Source organism: Lemur catta, chromosome 15, assembly GCF_020740605.2.
Source record: "Lemur catta isolate mLemCat1 chromosome 15, mLemCat1.pri, whole genome shotgun sequence".
Lineage (NCBI taxonomy): Eukaryota > Metazoa > Chordata > Mammalia > Primates > Lemuridae > Lemur > Lemur catta.
In genome coordinates, this window is record NC_059142.1 from 41,527,581 (window position 1) to 41,549,809 (window position 22,229).

Here is a 22,229-nt window from a genome sequence, read left to right on the forward strand (position 1 = left end):
GCTGGCATGCCCAGAAAGCCCTCCCTCTGGGCACAATGACCTCCATGGGGTGAGAGGAGCTCTCCCCGTGGCTGGGCTGCAGCCCAACCCCACCCCCTCAGGCTATGCCAGGGGGCGTAGCCAGGGGCAGCCAGGCAGCACCAGTCCTGCCCACTCCTCCATAAAGCCCTCACACCCCAGGAGCTAGCAGAGCCAGGCAGGATGGAGAGGAGACGCATCACCTCGGCTGCTCGCCGCGCCTACGTCTCATCCTCTGCGGAGATGGTGGGGGGCCTGGCTCCAGGCCGCCGCCTGGGTGCTGGCACCCGCCTCTCCCTGGCTCGAATGCCCCCTCCTCTCCCGGCCCGGGTGGACTTCTCCCTGGCCGGGGCACTCAACGCTGGCTTCAAGGAGACCCGGGTCAGTGAGAGAGCAGAGATGATGGAGCTCAATGACCGCTTTGCCAGCTACATTGAGAAGGTTCGCTTCCTGGAACAGCAAAACAAGGCACTGGCTGCTGAGCTGAACCAGCTGCGGGCCAAGGAGCCCACCAAGCTGGCCGACGTCTACCAGGCTGAGCTGCGCGAGCTGCGGCTGCGGCTCGACCACCTCACCGCCAACAGCGCCCGGCTGGAGGTCGAGAGGGACAACCTGGCACAGGACCTGGGCACCCTGAGGCAGAAGTGAGGAGCGGGACAGGGAAGAGGGCCCTCATGAGCAGAGAGGACTGAGCCTCAAGAGGGAGGGCCTGCAGGCCCACAGAGGCTGGGGCAGGAGCTCTGCCTCCCTGCTTGCTGGGTCTCTCCATCTTGGGGGGGCTCTCCTTGCTCCCCAACATGATGGGAGGGACAGGGAAGAGACCCAGACTCCCAGACACCTTCTGCCAGGGAGCTGGGGTCCTCTCAGCAACTCCCGACTGGGGAAAGCTGTGGGGAGCAGTCAGGACCCCAGCAGACAGGGTCTTGATTTCATTCCTGGCTGGGCCCTGTGACTGTGGCCAGGGGGCTCACCTACTCCGAGCCTGGCTCTATATACAGGAGGAGTCACAAGTAGAGAAGGCTGGTGTCCACGAGGCGGACCAGACTCTGGGCTAAAGGAAATAGAGGTGCAGAACACAGGTGACTGCCTGTCACCAGCTTATAACCCCAGCCAAGTCACTCTGACTTGCACAGCTGTGAAGTGGGATCATAATAAAATCCATTTCCAAGGTAGTTGCCTGGGACCAGAGGAATCCCTGAGGGGGTGGTGCTTTGCTGAGCTGGCAGGGCACGTGTGTGCCCTCAAGTGAAGGACGTGTGTGCGCACACGCAGCGGTGAGTATATGTCGTGGATGTGCCTGTGTGAGCAGGAGCAGGTGCACCAGCCCTGATAAGGCACCTTAGTAATGAGTTAAAGCAAAAGCCCTTGTCTGCTCACCCTCCCGCCAAGGCCTCTGTCTAAGGCCCCCCCCCCGAACCCTCACTCCTCCTGCTGCTCTACTGGTCCTGGGGGGATCTCTGTGACAGCCACCTCCAGGGAAACTGGGGCAGGGATCCAGGTGTCCTCAGAAGAGCCTGGACCTAGGAATGTGTCACCCCACCCCAGGCTCCAGGATGAAACCAACCTGAGGCTGGAGGCTGAGAACAACCTGGCCGCCTTTCGACAGGTAATAGAGGTAGAGGGCAGGGGCAGGGGCAGGGGAAAGGGTTGATGGCAGCCCACCCAAACACAGCCCCCTAGCTCAGTCCTGCAGAGCAATGCACTGCTCCCCCCTGCCCCAGAAGGAGGGGTAGGGCAAGGCTGGGGAATGGGGAGGACGAGTCTGGGGTCAGAGTGGCCCTTTGCCCCTCCCCACTCCAGGAGGCAGATGAAGCCACCCTGGCCCGTCTGGATCTGGAGAGGAAGATTGAGTCCCTGGAGGAAGAGATCCGGTTCTTGAGGAAGATCCATGACGAGGTGAGGCCAGGGCAGAGGGAGGAAAGCTCAACACAGAGATTGCAACTGAGAGACAGAGACAGAGAGACTGAGACTGAGAGAGATACTCAGATAGAAAAGGAGAGAAACAGATTGGCAGACAGAGAAAGAAAATGAGAGAGAGAGAGTGAGAGAGCGCGCATTCCTAACCCCTGGTGAAATGCACACAGACACACACTCCATTTCCTGAGAAGCACAACAGGCCTTGCTGCCTCACAGCCCAGTGACACAGGAGCCCTCCCAGTACTCACCTCCTTTTCACAGAGGAGGACACCCAGGCCGAGAGAGGTTAAAGAATGTGCTAAGGTCACACAGTCTCTCTGACTCCACCCCCTCTTGCCATCTGTCCCCATTAAAATGAGAGCCATTCATTAAAACAAAAACAAAAACAAAAACAAAAAACCAAAAAAGACCCTGCTGAGCTCTGACCTCAGACCCTGGATTCAGAATCCATGGCCCCATGGAACCTGGGGACCCACAGCACACACCCCCACAGGGACGCAGGCACTCACCCATCAGAACACCAGTGCATTTTCAGCACCGGGCTCCTGCCTATCCAGCCCTTGGGGGAAGGATGCTGTGAGACCCTCAAACTACCCTCTACCTCCTTTAGCCTGAGCAAATGCCACTTCTTCCAATATAGGCTGCCGCATTTCCCTTAGCCAATGCCCACGGCCAAGGGGCTGGCAGAACAGGGCATGACGCTGTGGGGAACCCCAGCTGTGGCCTGGGCTCTGAGCCCTGGTACCCCTTCTCTTCCCTCTGCCAGGAGGTTCGGGAACTCCAGGAGCAGCTGGCCCAACAGCAGGTCCACGTGGAGCTGGATGTGGCCAAGCCAGACCTCACAGCGGCCCTGAGAGAGATCCGCACGCAGTACGAGGCAGTGGCATCCAGCAACATGCATGAGACAGAGGAGTGGTATCGGTCCAAGGTATTGGCCTGTGGGCCAACCCACCTCCTCCAGGCAGCCCTCCTTGCTCCATACAAGAGAATGGGGAAAGGAGGGTAGAGGAAACTGGGGGAATATCCTCTCCGGGTAACTGATTTTCACCAGAGAAGTGAGATAACTTGTCCAGGATCACACAGGCACTATGATTTCCAAAAGTACTCATTATTATTACTGCTACTATTACTATTATTATTATTGGCCAACTTGGTTGTGTGCCAGGCCCTGTGTTTTGCATGGCTTGTTTTAGCATGAAGTGGGTACCATTCTTTGACAGATAAGAGAACTGAAGCCAGAGAGGTTAACTAATTTGCTCAAAGTCACACAGCTCCTAAGTGGTAGAGTTGGATTTCCAATCCCAGCCTGTCTCACTTGGGAGCCTCTGCCAGCCTGTGTTCTGGGTTACTGAGCATCTACTGTACGCCAGGCACTTCCTGGGACACAGGGAGGTGTTCAACCAAGAAGACGTGATATGCACCCAAATATGGCGCCCACAGAGACCACCACAATGTGGAGTTAATATGCAGTGTTGGAACCAGGGAAGATGTCACAGAAGGGGGCATTTGGGCTGGGCAGGGCAGGCAGGCTATGGACATGAAGAGGAGGGGGAAGGGGCATTCCCAGTGCAGGACAGAGCCTGTGTAGAGGTCTGGAGGCAGAAAAGCAGAAAGTAGGGCCCAGAGATGCTGGCCCAGCGTGCCAAGCTGAGGAGCGTGGGCAGCAGATGCCACTGACAGTCTGAGTAGGGTCGAGGCCTGAGCAGCTGTGAGGGCCTCCCTGCAGGCTGGGGGGAGAAGGCGCTGTTAGAACCCTTGGCTCTGCTTGCTGGAACCCACCGTCTGCTGTGTGGGAGGACAGGGTTCAGTCCCACAGAGGGAGCTGCCAGTGCAGAAGGTTCTGGATTCTGTGGCACTGTTCATTCATTCGTTGGCTGACCAGGCATCGTGCTAGGTGCTGGGGCCCAGCAGTGGCCACGCTGCCCCTGGGTCACAGCTGCTAGGATTGATGCCAGCCAATGCCCACCTCCCTGATTTCCTGGGCAATGCCTGCTCACACAGCTCCCCCATATGTGCCCCCCACCCCTGCAGCCCCGCCGCCCCAGGCTGCCCTCAGCCTAGGACCCTCTCCCCATCTAGTTTGCGGACCTGACAGACGCTGCTGCCCGTAACTCGGAGCTGCTCCGCCAGGCCAAGCACGAGGCCAACGACTACCGGCGCCAGCTGCAGGGCTTGACCTGCGACCTGGAGTCCTTGCGCGGCACGGTGAGCGAGGGCAGGGCTGGACCGAGCCGGCGGAGGATGGGGGCACCGGCCGTCCCAGGAGATGCTGGGGAGAGGGCCAGGCTGGGGGGTGCGGGAGGGCTCTGAAAAGTTACCCCGGGGCTAGAGGCGGGTCCTGGGGCCGGGGGCGGAGCCTCGAAGCCTTTGAGTCGTGGCGGTCCGAGCGCCGGGCTGGGCCCCGAGAGACCTGCGGGCTGGATTCCGCAGAACGAGTCCCTGGAGAGGCAGATGCGCGAGCAGGAGGAGCGCCACGCGCGGGAGGCGGCGAGCTACCAGGACGCGCTGGCCCGGCTGGAGGAGGAGGGGCAGAGCCTCAAGGATGAGATGGCCCGCCACCTGCAGGAGTACCAGGACCTGCTCAACGTCAAGCTGGCCCTGGACATCGAGATCGCCACCTACAGAAAGCTGCTGGAGGGCGAGGAGAACCGGTGAGCCCTGGCCACAGCCCTAGGGGATTCTCCCTGCTGCCTCTCCACAGAGTTCAGCGCGCTCCCTTCGGGGACTGAGTCGTATTCAGCCTTGTGTCCAGCCCTCCTCGCACCGCAGTGCCCAGCACAGTGCATGCCCAACGCACAATAGGTGTTCAATAAGTGTTTGATGAGTGAATGAATGGATTCAACCAATATTAATTAGGTCTCAGGGCCAAGGACTTGGGTCACCCTCCAAACTAAAAGGCTCACTCCCCACCCTCCAAACAAAGATTGGACTTCTTTTCACCTGACCCATCTCTTCTGCTCCTTGGAACTTTTTTCATCACTTTTCCCTCCCTCTGTTATCTTCCTTTGGATAGAGATGTGCCCCTTGCAGACAACACCCAAGCCCCTTGCAGACTTTTAGAGCTCTAGAGAGCATGTTTGCTGCTGGGGAAAGCTAGGAGAGGGAGTCAGACTTTCCTGGCAAGGAAAAGGGCCCTGAGGTTGTCACGATGACTTTGGACCAGGACCCAGCCTGGGAGTGTCACAGGGCAGCCTGGTCACCCGTTTCCCTCTGCTTTCTTTCAGTATCACCATTCCTGTGCAGACCTTCTCCAACCTGCAGATCCGAGGTCAGTGGAGCAGGGCCTTGTGGGAAGGGTGTTGGAGTCCTGCCCCCTCCCCAAGGCTGGTGGGCTGCTCTGGCCTGGGGCCAAGGACCAGGGCAAAGGGGTCCAGGCTTTCTTTGGGGGCCTTCATGATTCACCGCAGGGCTCCCAGCCAGAGCACACCATACCAGGGCATTTCCAGGTGGGGCTTGCAGCCACCCCTGTCCTGCTGTTCCCTGTGCCCCACTCCCCCTGCCTGCACCCTCTACCCCTTGCAGAACAGGGTGAGGCCTGTCTGCAGATCCCTGAGCAAGCTCTGCCCTTCTGAGTGTTTTATGTTTTTGTTTTTTTAACTGCTTGTCACTACAGGGGGCAAAAGCACCAATGAAGGGGAAGGTCACAAGGTCACAAGACATCTCAAAAGCCTCACAATACAAGTTATACCAATACAGGCTCAGCAGATTGTAAACGGAGCCCCGCCGGCTCTCGGTTAGCTCCCTGCCTCTCAGCTACTGCGCTGGTCTCAGCTTGACAGGGAGGGAGCCTCACCAGCCCCCCTTTCCCCCCCGTCCTCTTGGGCCCCCTCCTCCCAAGCTTCCCCTAAAGGTCCAGGACTGTGTCATTTTTCCAGGAACCTCAGTGCCCAGCCCAGGACCTGGCACAGGGTAAACGTAGATTAAGATAGCAGAACTGGTTAGTGTTAAATGTGGTGTGTCCCTGGGTGCTCAGATGAGATGCTCTGGGGACTGTGAGCAAACACCGACCTCTGTCTCACCTCGTCCCCATCACTGGGAAGGCCCCTTGGGTCTCTCGGTGCCTGGCGACCAGGCTCTCTGCTTGATCTGTTTGTCCCTAAGACCGCGCTGCTCAGCTCAGCGCTGATTCAGTCCAGAGGATTATTTCCCTCTGGGCCGCTGCTCTTGTAGTGAATAAAGTTTTATGTTCCCTGCTCTCAATTTTAAATATTAGTGAGTGTGACATGTTATATTTTTCTCTCTGAGGGGGGGGAAAAACTAAATTACTTTGTACTTGTATGTGGCCCTCAAATGGTTCTTAGCTAAGGAAAATAATTCTCTTCTCTGCTAAAATATTTAGGAACACTAGATATACATGTCCCAGGGCTTAATTCGCATCAGAAGGGTTAACCAGGCTGACCAGGTATGAGTAATGCTGCCAAGTGCTAAACAGTCAAGGGTCACTTGGGTCCAGATAAGTGGCAGAAGGAAGGGGAAGGGGGACAGGAAAGGGACCCACGTGTACTGAGCACTAACATGTGCCAGATGTTTAACATATGTTACTTGAGTTACTTGACTCCTCACTCCCATTTCTAGAAGTAGACACCATCATCCCCATTTTGCAGATGAGGAAATAGAGCTGGAAGATGTCAGTTAACTGGCCCACAGTCGTGTGGCTGGTTAGTGGCTGAGCTGGGACTTGAGCGCTGCTCTGCCTGATTTCAAAGCCCATGTGCTCCTTCCTTGGTACAGCGCTGGGTTGTCAGAAAACCAGGTGCCAGGCAAGAACTTGTGTAGGGGCTGAAATGAGGCCAGGCCAGCAGACAGAGCAGCCGGGACCTGCCCAGCGCTGTGGGGATCTGAGGGGTCTCCATCCACTTTGGAAGAGCCTAGGCTCTCCCTGCCTGGTTGGATAGGCTCTCATACTCATCAGGGGTGTGATGGGGAAGCTAGGGGTGGGAGAGGATGTCTAGCACTCTCAGAGCCCATAGGAGGCCTCCTCTCTTCACGCCTGCAGAAACCAGCCTGGACACCAAGTCCGTGTCAGAAGGCCACCTCAAGAGGAACATCGTGGTGAAGACCGTAGAGATGCGGGATGGAGAGGTGAGGGGGACTCTGGCCCAGTCTGGCTTCAGCTGCCCCCAGGAATCCTCGAGGCCAGGCGGTGGAAGAAAGCCTGGAACTGGCACATAGAAGGTTCCCAATAACTCCCAGGAGCTGCCCAGGGAACTGTGGATGAGGAGAAGGAAGTTCTAAGGGGAGCCTGGGCCACTAGATGGGGTCCTAACTCAGGCTTTCTGCCTTGCCCTCCCTCAGACTCAGGTGTTCCCAGTGTCAGGCCTCGGGGATGGGGGAAGATAATTAAAGTTAGCAGCTCTCACTCCCAACTCCAGCCAGGACAGCTGGGAAAAGGGAGGGCTTTCAATTTCCAGCTTAGTGAAAGGACCCTGCCAGGGGAATGAGAAGAAGGGATTTGGCATCTCCCCCTCCCCCTCACACCAGCAACAGTGACAGCTAACCTCACACCATCAGCTGACTCCGTACCAGGCATGGTGCTGAATACTTTACAAGTGTATGTCACTACCCTCTCTGACCACTGTGCGAGGTAGTTGTGATTACTATTAAAAAAAGAAAGACCCAGGAAGACTGGGGACTTGCCCGAGGTCACACAGCCTGGCGGTGGTGGACCTGGGGTCTGTGTGAGCTCCTAACTGTTGCACTGTGCACCTTCCCTGTGCCCTGCAGGTCATTAAGGAGTCCAAGCAGGAGCACAAGGACGTGATGTGAGGCAGGCCCCACCTGGTGGCCCCTGCCCCACAGTATGAGGAGCCTGCAGCAGGAGCAGGACAGTTGCCCCACTTCTGGTAGCTCATTTTTCCAGACTTGAGTTCCCACCCGCCCAGCTGCTCCCCTCCCTCCGTCTCTACCCAGCTTGCTGCCCTAGGCTCCGTCAGCATTAGGCCTGTCGCACAGCACCCACCCGGCACCCAGCAGCTCCAACTAACAGGGCGTTAACCCCAAAGGGGCAGCGTGGAAAGGCATGGCCAGTAGCTTGGGTTAGAATTGGGAAGAGGAGAGGCAGGGGACCTAATAAATCACCCTCATATCCCCAGTCCCTGTTGTTATGGCAACTGTTGCCAGAGCTGGAGGTCTCGGGCTTGTCTGGCACTGGGCCTTTGAGTTTCCTCAGGCTGCTGGAGGAAAAGTGAAACCCAGACAGGAAGGGGAAGTCCCCACAGGCAAGGGAGCCCTGGCCACAGGCTTGTTCTTCTAGACTGACCCTGACCAGTGTAAGAGTGGGTGGTGAGGTCCCGCCAGATCCCAGAGGGGCCTCCTGAGTAACGATCCAAGTGTCTCAGTCCCACTGAGCCACCATCCAGGCCCCCTGTCTGTGGGCATGCCGTGGGCACGCGGGCACCTGATTCTCAGCACTTGGGGGATCTACAGTGTACGTGGAGAGGGAAGGGGTGCTGGGAGGGATAGAGGGGGGCTGCCTGGCCCCCAGATGTAGGTGCAGAGAGGTCAAGCCCTGGAGGACTGCCCCATGCAGGCTGGAGGGGGCACTAGCAGAGACGGTGCAGGTGGCAGTTGGGATGATGCTAGACATTACAGTCGGGGGTTGTCAGTGACCAGTTACACTTGGCCTCTGGGTTGTGGGAATCAAGGAAGTGATTCATCCTCTTGACGATGCTGAAATAGGAGAGAGAGGGGCTGCTGCCCAGGGGGGCAGGGCACAACTTTGTCCCAGTTCTAAAGGCCTCTTCCTTGCCGCACAATCCCATCCACCCAGGCCCCTGAGCCCTGGGACTGCTGACCCCCTGCCCCCATAATGACCAGCTGCTTTTCCCTCACCCAAGGGCCTCTCGTGATCCCTTCTTGCTCATACACGATATGTACCCAGTAATTTAGGTAGCAGCCTACTTTACAATTTAGGAAATTGAGGCATGAACAGAGTGACAACATTGGCTTATGTTCCTGCAGCCTGGAGGCTGGCACTCGGGGCTGACACTTCCGCCCCTGAGCACCCCTCTGCTTTCCCTGGGCAGACTGGTGGGCAAGTGGTGGGTACCTGTGCCCAGAAATGGGGCCAGGAGGGCCCACCCCAGTGTCCTCCTCTCCCCTCTAAGGCTGAAAGGAGAGGTAGGGGTCCCTCCCTCTTCCCAAAACTTGGTGTCCTTTCCTCCGACTCCTTTCTGCCACCTGCTGCTGCTGCTGCTAACCTTCAGGGCACTGCTGCTGCCTTTAGTCACTGAGGAAAAATAAAGATAAATGCTGCGGCCTTTCCCAGAGTGGACTCTGATCTGTTCTCAAGAGGGTGGGACTGGGGCCAAGATGTGGTCATGGACAAAACCACTGCTCCTTACTACCAACCGCCCTCACAGCTCAACCCTCATAGCAGCAGCCACATGTTGAATCCCACCCAACACTGCTCTTCCACAGTTGAGCTTGTGCCTGGCAGCCCCAGGCCTTTGCTCCCACCTCTCTTGTCACCCCCAGTCCCTAGCTTGGGTACACTGTCTCAGGAAAGCCCTGAATTTGAACTCCACTTTCCTCACCTGTTTCCCCTGTTCTCATTTTTACCTTTATTCCCACACCTGCTATTTCTACCTGCCAGTGGCAGAGCAAGGCTGGGGAGGAGGCTAAAGAGGACACACACTAGCTCCCACCACTCTCTCCTCCCCTCTCCCCGCTACCCTCAGTTTCACCCACTCAGCAATGCTCCAAGGCAAAAGCTAAAGCACCCCAAATGCTGTTCGGCACTAGATAGGCCATTTGATCACACTCAGCTCACTCCTTCGTTCTCTGACCTGGGAGTGAAGTCAGGACACGTGCACTCTATTCCCTCCCAACCTCGCTCCCCAATCTCCCACTTGCCACAGGATCCCCCACTCCCAGATCAGGCCCCAGGCTGGCCCACGAAAATGGGGAGCAGGCTGAAACTACCAGACTTGTCCATACCGTCTCAGTTCCAGCCCAGGGTGTCCACCCAAAGACATCTGGTATCATTAACAAACACATCGAAGCACAACCGGTCTTCAGAGCTGGGTAAGAGAGCACCTAGCGGGAGAAGTTGGGACACCAGTGAAATAAGTAACAGCAGCAACGACAGAGGTGAATGGTGACAAAGACTGCTGTGATGAGCAGGTAGCCTATCAGGGTGAGCACCACAGCGGAGTGAGTCTCTGGGTCAGAGAATGACGCTGGGTAGTGCCCTCGAGATGTCACACCCAGCCGAAACCCAGCGACCCGCACCCCCTGCCGCCAGCAATAGTAGATGCCCCGGTCCTCCAGCTGGGTGAAGCGGATGTGGAGCTGGTTGCCGTGGTCGATGAACACCCTCATGGACCTGTTGACACCCTTGAGGTACTGTGTGCGGTAGAGGTACTGGCCGTCCTTGTCCCAGGCCACAGCGTGCTCTGGCCGGGCCCCGGGACAGGAGATGATGAGTCCGTGGCCCAGTCTCTGCTGGTGGAACTGAATGGGCACCTGGGGCACCCAGGGCCGGCTGCCCACTTTGGACACGTAGTTGAAGATGGCCAGCACACCCTCCTGGATTGTCATCTTCTTCTCACAGGGCACTACACAGCTCTGGACCAGCAGCTCGGGCATGTGGTGCCTGGCTCTGGTCCGCAGCTTCCTCGGCACAGCCCGAGAGCCACAGGACACCACGTCTGGCACTGTCCTCTGGTAGCGTGGGGAGAGGTCTGGGCTCTGCAGGTAGCAGAGGCCAATGCGCCACTGCTCCCCACGCACCCCGCAGCGGTCACAGGGCGTCCACTCCCAGAAGGTGGTGAAGACGTGGAGGTTCCCATGGTACTCGTCTGCAAAGGGCTCCTGGCCTTGGTCCTTGAAGGTAGCCACCATTCCTTCACTGCTCTGGATGTCTACATCGTAGGCATAAAAGTAGTCCCCCTTGCGGGTGCCACAAAAGTACAGGCCTGAGTCCTCGGGCTGGGCGCGGAAAACCAACAGGCTGAACATGCGGATGCTGAAGCGGACGAGCATGTCACTGCCCACGCGCACCTGAGCCGCCTCCGTCAGCACCCGCCCATCGAAGTCTGTCAGCACTTTGGTGTGGCTGCTGCCTAGGTGCTTTTGGTAGAACCAGACCACAGCTGTCACCTCCTCGGGCTTGCAGTGGCAGGGAAGCTCGAAGCTCATGTCAGCCAGGTAGGCTGCATTGTCAAACATCAGGAAAGCGGGGCAGGGGGTTTTCTGAAAAATGTTCTCCTTCTCTACGATTTCAAAGGCCTGGAGATTCCCCCACACCCACAGGAGCACAGTGGTGTGGACCAGGCTCATGCCTGCAGGAGGGACGGGACAGAGGGGTAAGGCGAAACCAAGGCACTAAAGGCCTATGGGGCTTCTAGAAATCTGCTGAGAGGAAGCCTCTATGTGAGGAAAGGATTAAGCAGCCAGGAAGAGAAGCAACGATCTGCAGCAGAAGCAACCAAATGCAAGGCAATTTGTTCCCAGTGGATGTACAAGATGCCCTTCTAATGTTCCAGACCTGATCTCAAGGGAAAATCATTCTAGAACCTGACCCTCACTTCCCTTTCTAGAACACTGGCACTTACCCAAGAATGGGCCAAGGGAAACCGGAATGAGAAGGGCCCGGGTGTTTAGGCAGGGAACTCTCTGCCTCACTGCTCCAGGCCCTGCCCTGCTGGCCTGGTGAAAAAGTCTTCCCTATCATCAATTTGGGAGATGAAGGAAACCCACTTTCCTGCTCATCTGGCCATATAGGAGGCTGGCCAGACCTAAGCTGATGGCGCAGGGCTTTCCTAGGCTCAACCCGAACAAGAACTCAGTGTCTAGGGGAAGAGTCTATACCTCAAATGGGGAAGCATTTGATCATTTGTTTATTAAATGTCCATTTATTGATTTTGGGTTATAAATATTCTTGTTAAGAGCTGTGGGGGCCAGGCACAGTGGCTCACCTGTAATCCTAGCACTCTAGGAGGCTGAGCGCGAAGGATGGCCTGAGGCCAGGAGTTCGAGACCAGCCTGGCAACATAGTGAAACCCCATCTCTACAAAATAATAAAAAAATCAGCCTGGCATGTTGGGGCACACCTGTAGTCCCAGCTACTTGGGAGGCTGAGGCAGGAAGATCACTTGAGCCTAGGACTTCAAGGCTAGAGTGAGCTACGATCATGCCACTGCACTCAGGCCTGTGCAACAGGGCAAGACCCTGTCTCGAAAAAAAAAAGGAAAAAAAAGAAAAAGAAAAAAGAGCTATATAGACCAGTGTTTATTTACCATGGAAGATGAATGATTTTGCTTTTTCCAAGTGGAGGTTGTAACTAGTATAGCCAGCATTTGGTTAAGCTCACCCCATTTCTCAGAGTCAGTGGGCTAGAGGCTTGGTAGACTCTAAGAGTGAGAAGCAAAACTGCTTTCAACTTTCTAGGCCCTTGATTGTCCTGTGGATCCACATAGTTCAAAACACTGAGACATTGAGGGACTGGAGAAGTGGAGAAAACTCAATTCCTGCTTTTGCTCTGAAAATTCGAAGTTGAGAAGGGAATTAAGTGTAGGTTTCTCCTTACAGTCCTGCAGAAACCCCACAGCCACAACCAAACAAATGCCTCCAGTGCCCACCGGGGCATCTGAGGGCAGCTGGTCCTATCAATTGAGCTGGTACAACCCTAGCAACTCCTGCAAGAGCCTCTCCTCCTCCTGGGAGCCACCAGACTGCTCCTCTAGACGCTGCTCCTCCTGGCTGAGCCCCTCCTTCATGGGTCTGGGGGCTCCCATGGCCTGCAGCTTCTGAAACAAGGCTCTGCAGCTCTCTCTCTCTGCTTGGCTCAGCAGGCTCAGGTTCAGGCTGAAGCGCCCAGTGCTGGCCAGGCTGCGCAGGATCCCCAGCACTGTCACCCGGTGGACCGGCCTCACGTGATCAGCCAGTGCCACCAGCAGCTCCCCCAGAAGTCCAAACCCCACATCTGTCTGGAAGAGGTGGCCCAGCTTGGGACCCCCAAGCTGCAGCAGGGCCTGGTAGCGCTCGGGCCCACTCCGCAAGTGTCGCCGCCAATCTCGGTAGAACTCTGCTGAGGTCTCAGGCTGGCAGTGTACTGTCTCCTGGATCACAAATGAGGGAAAGAGAGTCCTGAGCTCTTATGTCTGTCCTGTGACAGTAAGAGTGAGGGGAGCCTGTAGGTTTTCATCTTAGCTCTGATACTGCTCTCTGAGCACTGGAAAGGCTGTGGGCCTTGGGGGCCTCATTTTCAGATGAGGGAAATGGGATGGGAGCAGGGGGAGGGCAAGGAGTCCAGGCCATGATTTGAGATTCTCATTTATACTGGGATTTTCCTAGTGATGAACGGGGACACAGCTCTGATCTTCAAGAGTAAGTTAAAGTTTACTCTGAGTTGGGTGGAGGGATTGACTGGGAATCTCAGGAAGAGAGAAAGGAGCCAAAAGTGAATGTCAAGGATCTGACAGGCTGGGTCTCTCTCTCAACACTGCCAGAGGATCATTATACCATGTATTATATAACCCAGAAGCAGAGCAACACAAATCTGATGAAAGTCAAAGGACTGATTGAAGGGGACCTGCCTAGCCTGCCTTTCTGATTCACTCTGCCCGGTTCAACCCAGCCTCACCATCTGCTGCTTGCTTTTCTTTCTGGGATTGGAGGCAGAAACCTGTCTCTGTTGGCTTAACGTGACAAATAAGGAAGAGGTATGTGTTGTAAGAAGACAGGACTGGAGCTTTAGGGCAGAGAATCTTGCTGGGCTAAACAAGCTGGGCCTCACCTACCTGGGAGATTTCAGTGGCCACATCCTGGAAAGTCCTTCCCTGAGTAGTGCAACAGTTCCAGGGCACAGTTCTCTTTCCTCCCATCTTGTCTTTCTGCTCCAGTGGCTTCAGATGTGATGCAAGGACAATACCCCTGTGAACAAAGGACAGAGATTAGAGGATGGACTTAATGCTGTATCTGTGGGTGTCAGGCAGCTGGTATTTGCATGATATAGGCTGAACCTGTTGCAAGCCAACATGACAATAACAACAGCAGTGACAGCTGACCACTTTCAAGCACTTCACATGTGCCAGACACTGTTCAGAATCTTATAAGCAATAACTCATTTAATTATAACAAGTTATTCTCTTTTACAGATGAGGAGTTGAGGCTCAGAGAGGTTAAAGAAATTGCACAAGATCACACAAATAGCAGAGGGTGAGGCCAGGACTGAAGCCCAGAATGGTTTGATTCCAGAGGATTCACTGTTAACCACTATAATCTACCAAACAGGAGGGCCTAAGAAAAATGGCAGTAGGCCAACCTGAACTCCTCATAGGAAGCCACCCTCTGTTCTATTGCCCGTAACTTGGCAGCATTCTCCCGTTTGTACTTCTCATCAGCAGTGAGTGCAGCCTGCAGCTCTTTCTCCAGAGCCTTGAAGTCGATGATGTCATTCCTTTCCATGGCCTGGGAAGGCAAAGGGAATGCACATCAGTGGAGGGTCAAGATCAAGGGAAAGTAGGTGGCTCTGGATTCTTTGCCAGAACACAAAATAACCCTAAAGCACTCTGAATAGCGCGACACTTATTTTGCGGGGGAGGTGTTACAAAAATCTAGTTTTCTACTTTACAGAGATAAGCAGAGTTGCGCAGTGAGGACTTAAACAAGACTTGTCACTGAAAATAGAGTCCTGACTTCCAGTTTGGAGCCGTCTTAATTTTGCTCTCTGCTTCTAAAAATACTTTTAATTTTGATGCTCCAGCAGAGGAGGCATTTGGATCCCAGAATTCAGTCCCTTTCCTCTTCACACAAAAGCAGAACTCTTCAACCTGAAAAAGCTGATTGGAAAAAAAAAAAAAAAAAGCAGAACTCTAAGCCCAGGGAAAAAATTTCATCCTTCATTAAATGTCTTTAATGGGGAAGGAAACATTCCATTAAACCAACCAGATACAATGCCTGTGCAGGAAATTCAGTAGAAGTGGCAAAGAAAGGAGTTTAATGATCTTCACCCATTAATTCACTCTGCCCAGCCCAGGGCTGGAGCACAGGTGCCCAAATATCTGGGCAACGCCTTTAGTTTTACCACTCTACGTCTGCAGTCTCTGCGTATCTGAGGCTGATTGACTATTTCTACAGAGAAATTATCCATTAATATTTTAAATGTCCATTTATTGATTTTGGGTTATAAATATTCTTGTTAAGAGCTGTGGGGGCCAGGCACAGTGGCTCAGACCTGTAATCCTAGCACTCTGGGAGGCTTGAAGTCCTTGGCTCTGGTATTTATTTGTGAGACCCCTCTGAACCTCAGACTCCTGGTGGGTAGTTGAGCTAGATTTTGTGGCAGAGTCATCATGAACAGCTCTAGGGTAGGGAAGCAGGAGATACACAACCAACCCCATTACCACCCCCACCCCAATGTGGGGAAGCTGAACACCAAGAAGGGAGCTGTGCTGACCAGCAACTAGGGTGTTGTGGCTCCTGACCACTTCTCAGCCCTCCCCAGTCACTGAATAACCAGAACTAACCCTACTGTCCCCCTTACTCAGCTACCCAGACCTCCACCCCAGCAGTCCCGGCGTTGGTCCCCTTGCTTTCTTTGGGGATCCCCTGATATGCCAGAACAGGAAGGCAGCTCAGCGCAGACCATGCACAGCAGCTGTGGTTGCCCAGCAACGGCTCCAACAGCCCGCCCACGTGATCTGGCCGAAGGCCCCCATTCAGGGCGGTCCGAGGCGCCTGATCAGATTCATGCGTCCTCAGGCGTAACTCTCTTTGCAGTAGCCCACGCCTTGGTTTGGGGACCCACAACTCCACCTTGTCGGTTCCTGTCTTCGCGGCCGGCATTCCTTGGAGCCGGTCCTCAGGCAGAGGGCTGTCCTCCGGGGCAGAAACGCGACTTTGGCGTCTGCGGGGTCCTTCCTGGCGCTAGGCGCAGGTGTTGCCGTGGCGTGGGACAGAAGCGCGGTCTCCCGCGACGGCCTTGGCGCTCTTGGCTGAGCGAGCGGCGGGTGAGTGGGTGCGGGTCAACGGCGTGGGATGGTTGCTCCGGGTGGGATAGGAAATTAACGCCTAGAAGAGGCGTTATGTGCTATCTGCCCCTTTCGCTTTACAGATGGGTAAATTGAGGCCTGGAGCAGGAAAGGGAACGAAAGAGTCCCCCCGCCCCCCGGACACACTCATCCCGATTCTGGGGTTCCCTCGATATCCTCCATCCGTAAAATCTCGTCCCGAGGCAGGGACTGCCCAGTCCCCTCTCTAACTGTCCAGTCCCCTCTCTCACTCCCTCTTCCGTCTGTGCCGGCTTCACCCCTTATCTGCCAGCCTACTTCCGTCTTTATTCGGTATTCCCTTGAGAGCTTGCATTGTAGCGGGAAGTTGCAGTGAGGTTTGGTACCAAGAGTGGGCAAGTCAGCTATCTTCTCTGTGCCTTTTTGGAGTCATCCATTCATTCATTCAACAAGTATTTATTGAGGGCCTGTTTTATGCCAGGCAGGGTTCTAAGTGAACAAAACAAAGTCCTTGCTTAAAATGTAGTTGGGGAAATGAACAGTTAAACAAATGACTAGGTATATGTCAGCTAGTGATAAATGTTAAGAATAACAAAACAGTGCAAGCGGGAGTTGGAGAGTGTATGGTGTGTGTGTGTGTGTATAACTTTTAAATAGAAACGGGGTCTCTCTATTTGCTCAGGCTGTTCTCAAACTCCTGGCCTCAAGTTTTCCTCCCGCCTTGGCCTCCCAAAGTTCTGGGATTACAGGTGTGAACCACCGTGCCCAGCCTGGGGGACTTTTTAGAGTGATAGAGAAGGTGACATTTTAGTACAGACTTGAGTGAAATAAAGGAGCAAGATACAGATACCAAAGGGAAGAGCAGTTTGGACAAAGAATGGCAAGTGCAGTGGCCCCGAGGCAGAAATGAGCTTGGCTTCTTCCATGGACAGCCTTCTACAAAAATTTCTGCAGTCGCTTGATGGGAATCTTGGGGGAATGAAGTGAGCACAGATATGATAGCTCTTTGGAAGTAAAAAGAATCTGTACCTATGAAACTTTCCTTAATAATTTACATTTAGTTGCAAGTCCTTGGAACTCTCTCATCCTCTATTTTATCTACATTCAGCACCCAGCAGGTGGCATTGAGGGAGGTAGAGGTAGGTATTAGCCTAACACAAGAAATATCAGCATCTCAAAATTAAACTTTCCATCCAGTTAACATTTATCCAGTTCCTCCTTATGCATGGTGCTGTCTTGGGCATTGGTAGGTGGGCACAAGGAATACAGGATTTTTGTATTTGAGAATGGCCAGAAGTAATGCTAGCTAACATTTATTGAAGTTGGGGCTGTGTTAAATCCTTTACACAGAGTATTTTCTTATGTGGGGTACCCATTGCCACAGCTGCTTTTCCCACTGCGGTCGGTCCTCTTGGGGTTATGGACTCTTTGTGGGATGAGCTGGCTCTGGCCTTCTCCTGCACGTAGGTCTGTGTTCCCCTTTTTTGACATCACCCATTATCTAGTGTCGGTGATGGCTCTGAAGCATCAGCCGGGAGCAGCGACTGTGGCATGGAAGAATCCTCTTTCAAGCTGTTTTACAGCTATGCTCCACTGCTTTGGTGGAGGAATTATATGCTGTGTATTGCTTGCAGAGCCTCCATTGAGGTTTTTCAAATAACACTTATATGTTATGGGCATCTTCAATCAGGTATATTACATTTTTTTCCCCATGCAACCTAGTTTCCCAGTGCTAGTCATTCCTACCTGTTCAGCTCCTGGCTGCAATGAAGTGACCAGAACTTAGAAAATAGTAGATGGAATCATTCCTGGCTGGGATGACCAAGAAAGTATCTGAGGAAGTGACATTTGAAGTGGACCCAAAGAATTGATGGGCATCTGTAGAGACAGAAAGTGGAATGATTGGTTGGGAAGTAGTAGCTGAAGGGTACACAGTTTCTTTTTGGGGTGATGAAAGTGATCTAAAAATTGTGGTGATGGTTGCACAATTCTGAATATACTAAAAACCATTACGTAGTAGATGGAGTCACACATGCTAATAACTGTTACAAAAATGGCTTGATAGTCATGATAGCTGTTAGATTTGGCCACAGGCCAGAGTTTGCCAACTCCTGCACTAAATTATTACAGAGTGATAAGGCATTGTGTCAGCAGCTTACTCTCAAATGATTTAAGAAAAAGAAGGTTATTTGTACTATTCCTGACATTTTTTGGTATGGAATTATGTTAAAATTAAGTTTTAGTGTTAAAAAACAAGTGGAGGGAATGGTATGCAAGTAGAGACAGTGAGCAGGACAGAGAGGGGAAAGTACTGGGCTTTTGGGGGAGCATTCAGTAGGCTGATGTAACTGGAGAGGAGGTGAGTGAAGAGTTGTGCTCAACCAGCAGACTAGAAAGGTGGGGCCATGTCTTGGAGGCCTTGATTACCTTGCCAGAATCTAACTCTTCTCTTCACCTTGAATTTTAGCATCATGGATACTGACTTGTATGATGAGTTTGGGAATTACATTGGACCAGAGCTCGATTCTGATGAAGATGATGATGAATTGGGCAGAGAGACCAAAGATCTTGATGAGGTAAAACAAATATATTATTCTTTTCATCACTCTTTTTTTAAAAAAGCAATGAAGGACTGAGTCCTCTGTGTTCTCATAATACCCCGTGTACCTCTCTAACATTGCCTTTTTTATAAAATGACCTAGTGGGGTCTTGTACTGCTCCCAAGAAAGCTTAGCTACTAAGGTTCCAAAAGGGAATATACAGTTTCATTGATGAGGTGGCTTTGTAGTCTGATCTCTAGTTTATATGGTAGTAGCTCTGCTTCCATTTGCCTGAAGTGTCTTTTGACAATCATGAATAATTCCAACTTAGAAAAGATATTCAACTATTCCAGGTGCAGCTGCACTCGGAGCTTCCTCACAAGTTCAAGTTGTTTGTTTTTGGAGACAGAGTCTCACTCTTGTAGCCCGGGTACGATGCAGCGGCATCTTAGCTCACTGCAACCTCTAACTCCTGGGCTTAAGCTATCCTCCTGCCTCAGCCTCTCAAGTGGCTGGGACGACAGGCGTGCACCAGTGTGCCTGGCTGATTTTTTCTATTTTTAGTAGAGACTGGATCTCACCCTTGCTTAGGCTGGTCTCGAACTTCTGAGCTCAACCAGTCCTTCTGCCTTGGCCTCCCAGAGTGCTAGAATTATAGACGTGAGCCATCACACCCGGCCACAAGTTCAAGTTTTTAAAGATGCATAAAAACAATGGAAAGGGAAGGTACAGATCCGGTGACTCCCCTTCAGGAGGGCTATGGAAGGTGAAGTCCAGAATGATCGGAGATTTGCAAAAGGTACGAAAGATGGCTTTTATGTTTTAGCATTGTTCAGAATAAGATGAACAAGAAGCATATAGTCCGACTGCTTAGCAATGATTAGTCTGCACATTAGTGATACTTAGCAATGGAGGTGTGATATTAATGGGACAGCTGGAAAGCAGAACAAAAGTCCTGGCTGCCATCTATCTTTTCCATCGGGGAAAATGTTCTTCAAACTAGAAAAAATAGAATAAACACTGGAAAAATAAAATCGAAGCCATGTAAGTAGGGTGAAAGAGCATCTTGCAGCTTTAAATGTGTTTAAGCCTCCAGGCCCAGATGAATTATGCCCCCTGGCTGGGGTGAGGCCCTTGCAAAGCTAAGCTGAGAGCCACTGTAGTCACCTTTAAGAAAATGTGGGGCGTGGCCATAGTGCTACATAGGAAATCAGGCAACTAGTCCCAATTTTCAAAGATGGAGATAAGGCACTATATTTCAGAAATCACAAATTAGTAAGTGTTAATAATATGCATCCATGGTAAAATTATGGAAGGAATTTTTAAAACAAGTGACTGTTGCACACTTTAGGAAGCTAGTGTGAGTTTTATAAAAATAATTTTCTCTTGGTAGGATTATTGGGTTGAGATACAGCTCAAGGTCTATGGCCATACCACCCTGAACGTGACTGATCTTGTCTGATCTTGGAAGCTAAGCAGGGTCAGGCCTGGTTAGTACCTGGATGGGAGATACAGTTCAGGGGTATGCTGTGGACATGAATGATGTATCTAGATTTGGGCAAGATATTGGAAGTTTTTTATTGATGTCTTATAAACCACTTTTTAAAACAATATTGTTTTAAAGAGGTATTTTTTATTATGTAAGTAATTCACAAGTACATTCTCATTCAAACCATATTGATAGAAAAGTCTTCTTTCATCCTCATTCTAGTTCACTCCCCTTCCCAAGTTAACCTCTGTAACTCATGATGTCCTTGTGAAAATAACATGGCCTGAGTTATAATACAATTAGGGTAGGTCACAGCTCATTGAACAGTGGGGCCCAAAGAGTGTTGATTAATGGGTCACCACCAGAGCTCTTGTGATGTGACATGACATGCCCTAGGTATCTGTGCTTGGTCCTGAAAAGGCTCTTTTCTATCTTTTTGTCAATGACCTGGGTAAAGACAGAGAACAGAGGTTTATAAAATTTGCACATGACATAAAGCTTATATATTGGATAGCAGAATCTAAATTCAAAGTGATCCCAACAAATCTGAATTCTGGACTACAAACTCAGTAATTCATTCTTTCATTAAATATTTATAGGCCAGGTGTGGTGGCTTATACCTGTAATCCCAGCACTATGAGAGGCCAAGGCGAGAGGATCGATTGAGGCCTGGAGTTCCAGACCAGCCTGGGCAACATAGCAAGACCTCATCTCTACGAAAAAACAAGAAATATTAGCCAGGTGTGGTGGTGGACACCTGTAGTCCCACCTACTTGGGAGGCTGAGGCAGCACGATCACTTGAGCCCAGAAGTTTGAGGCTGCAGTGAGCTATGATTACACCACTACACTCTAGCCTGGGCAACAGAGTGAGACCCTGTCTCAAAAAAAAAAAGTATTTATAGAGCACTTACTATGTGCAGGGAATCATGATACAGAGAGAGCTGAGGCACAGCCCCTGCCTTCCGGGAACCTACTGCTTATCAAAGGAGATGAGGTACAGGCATTTATAATATGAAGCAGGGAAGGACAAGTGCCATTTAAGCGATACTAGCTTAATGCTATAGTAATAGTATGTAAGGAGGAATCATTCCTGGCTGGGATGACCAAGAAAGTATCTGAGGAAGTGACATTTGAAGTGGACCCAAAGAATTGATGGGCATCTGTAGAGACAGAAAGTGGAATGATTGGTTGGGAAGTAGTAGCTGAAGGGTACACAGTTTCTTTTTGGGGTGATGAAAGTGATCTAAAAATTGTGGTGATGGTTGCACAGTTCTGAATATACTAAAAACCATTACATTGTGCACTTAAAATGGGTGAGTTGTATGGAATGTGAATTCTATCTCAATAAAGTTGTTAGTGAAATAATGCCAAAAAAAAAAAGAATGGTGAGGTGGTGTGTGAACATTTTTACCTCATTACAGGCGGTTGAGTTAATCATACTCTTTAGTTCATGCTACTTTTTTTTTTTTTTTGAGACAGAGTCTCACTCTGTTGCCTAGGTTAGAGTGCCGTCAGCCTGGCTCACAGCAACCTCAAACTCCTGGGCTTAAGTGATCCTTCTGCCTCAGCCTCCTGAGTAGCTGGGACTACAGGCATGTGCTACCATGCCCGGCTAATTTTTTCTATATTTTTAGATGTCCAGCTAATTTCTTTCTATTTTTTAGTAGAGATGGGGTCTCGCTCTTGCTCAGGCTAGTCTTGAACTCCTGAGCTCAAATGATTCGCCTGCCTCGGCCTCCCAGAGTGCTAGGATTACAGACGTGAGCCACTGTGCCCGGCCTAGTTCATGCTACTTAGTATCATTGCCGTGCAAGGCTCTGTTATTATTTAATTAATTTATTTCCCATTTATCTCATTCCCATACCTGCCACCTTAGTAATCTTTCTTATTTTTGTATGTTTCTTTTTGTTTGTATGAGTTATAAAATATGTATAGTTGCATTGTGGGAATGTATTTTAAATTTAAGTCAATGGTATATTGTCGGCCGGGCGCGGTGGCTCACGCCTGTAATCCTAGCACTCTGGGAGGCCGAGGCGGGTGGATCGCTCGAGGTCAGGAGTTCGAGACCAGCCTGAGCGAGACCCCTTCTCTACTAAAAATAGAAATAAACTATCTGGACAACTAAAAATATATATAGAAAAAATTAGCCGGGCATGGTGGCACATGCCTGTAGTCCCAGCTACTCGGGAGGCTGAGGCAGTAGGATCGCTTAAGCCCAGGAGTTTGAGGTTGCTGTGAGCGAGGCTGACGCCACGGCACTCACTCTAGCCCGGGCAACAAAGTGACACTCTGTCTCAAAAAAAAAAAAA

At 51.9% G+C, this 22,229-nt stretch overlaps 4 protein-coding genes across 8 annotated transcripts in view; 2 read left to right on the forward strand and 2 right to left on the reverse strand.

Moving 5' to 3' along the window:
- LOC123621054 (glial fibrillary acidic protein) lies at positions 1–9,201 on the forward strand. 2 transcript variants are annotated; one of them, XM_045526810.1, is made up of 10 exons: positions 1–662; positions 1,564–1,624; positions 1,819–1,914; positions 2,702–2,863; positions 4,015–4,140; positions 4,366–4,586; positions 5,160–5,203; positions 5,549–5,668; positions 6,932–7,017; positions 7,660–9,201. In XM_045526810.1, the coding sequence occupies exons 1-10, from the start codon at positions 202–204 to the stop codon at positions 7,699–7,701; spliced, it is 1,419 nt and encodes a 472-aa protein (XP_045382766.1). In that variant the 5' UTR covers positions 1–201; the 3' UTR covers positions 7,702–9,201. The 2 variants fall into 2 exon arrangements, with proteins under 2 accessions (XP_045382766.1, XP_045382765.1); XM_045526809.1 differs by lacking the exon at positions 5,549–5,668.
- A 482-nt stretch (positions 9,202–9,683) lies between these two features.
- Positions 9,684–11,600, reverse strand: FAM187A (family with sequence similarity 187 member A). The gene has a single exon (XM_045526813.1). It carries the CDS (start codon positions 11,215–11,217, stop codon positions 9,973–9,975), a length of 1,245 nt encoding a protein of 414 aa, XP_045382769.1. The 5' UTR covers positions 11,218–11,600; the 3' UTR covers positions 9,684–9,972.
- A 786-nt stretch (positions 11,601–12,386) lies between these two features.
- On the reverse strand, positions 12,387–15,760 carry CCDC103 (coiled-coil domain containing 103). 4 transcript variants are annotated; one of them, XM_045526814.1, is made up of 4 exons: positions 15,697–15,760; positions 14,204–14,349; positions 13,680–13,812; positions 12,387–12,998 (listed from the first exon to the last, which is right to left on the reverse strand). In XM_045526814.1, exons 1-4 carry the CDS (start codon positions 15,724–15,726, stop codon positions 12,546–12,548), a joined length of 762 nt encoding a protein of 253 aa, XP_045382770.1. In that variant the 5' UTR covers positions 15,727–15,760; the 3' UTR covers positions 12,387–12,545. The 4 variants fall into 4 exon arrangements, with proteins under 4 accessions (XP_045382770.1, XP_045382771.1, XP_045382773.1 ...); XM_045526815.1 differs by lacking the exon at positions 15,697–15,760 and adding an exon at positions 15,439–15,538; XM_045526817.1 differs by lacking the exon at positions 15,697–15,760 and adding an exon at positions 15,425–15,538.
- EFTUD2 (elongation factor Tu GTP binding domain containing 2) overlaps positions 15,599–22,229 on the forward strand; it is a 37,861-nt gene continuing 31,230 nt past the window's right edge. Inside the window, exons 1-2 of the mRNA XM_045526811.1 lie at positions 15,599–15,890; positions 18,358–18,466. Coding sequence (XP_045382767.1) covers positions 18,362–18,466 — 105 coding nt within the window. The 5' untranslated portion in view covers positions 15,599–15,890; positions 18,358–18,361. The remainder of the gene's footprint in view (positions 15,891–18,357; positions 18,467–22,229) is intronic.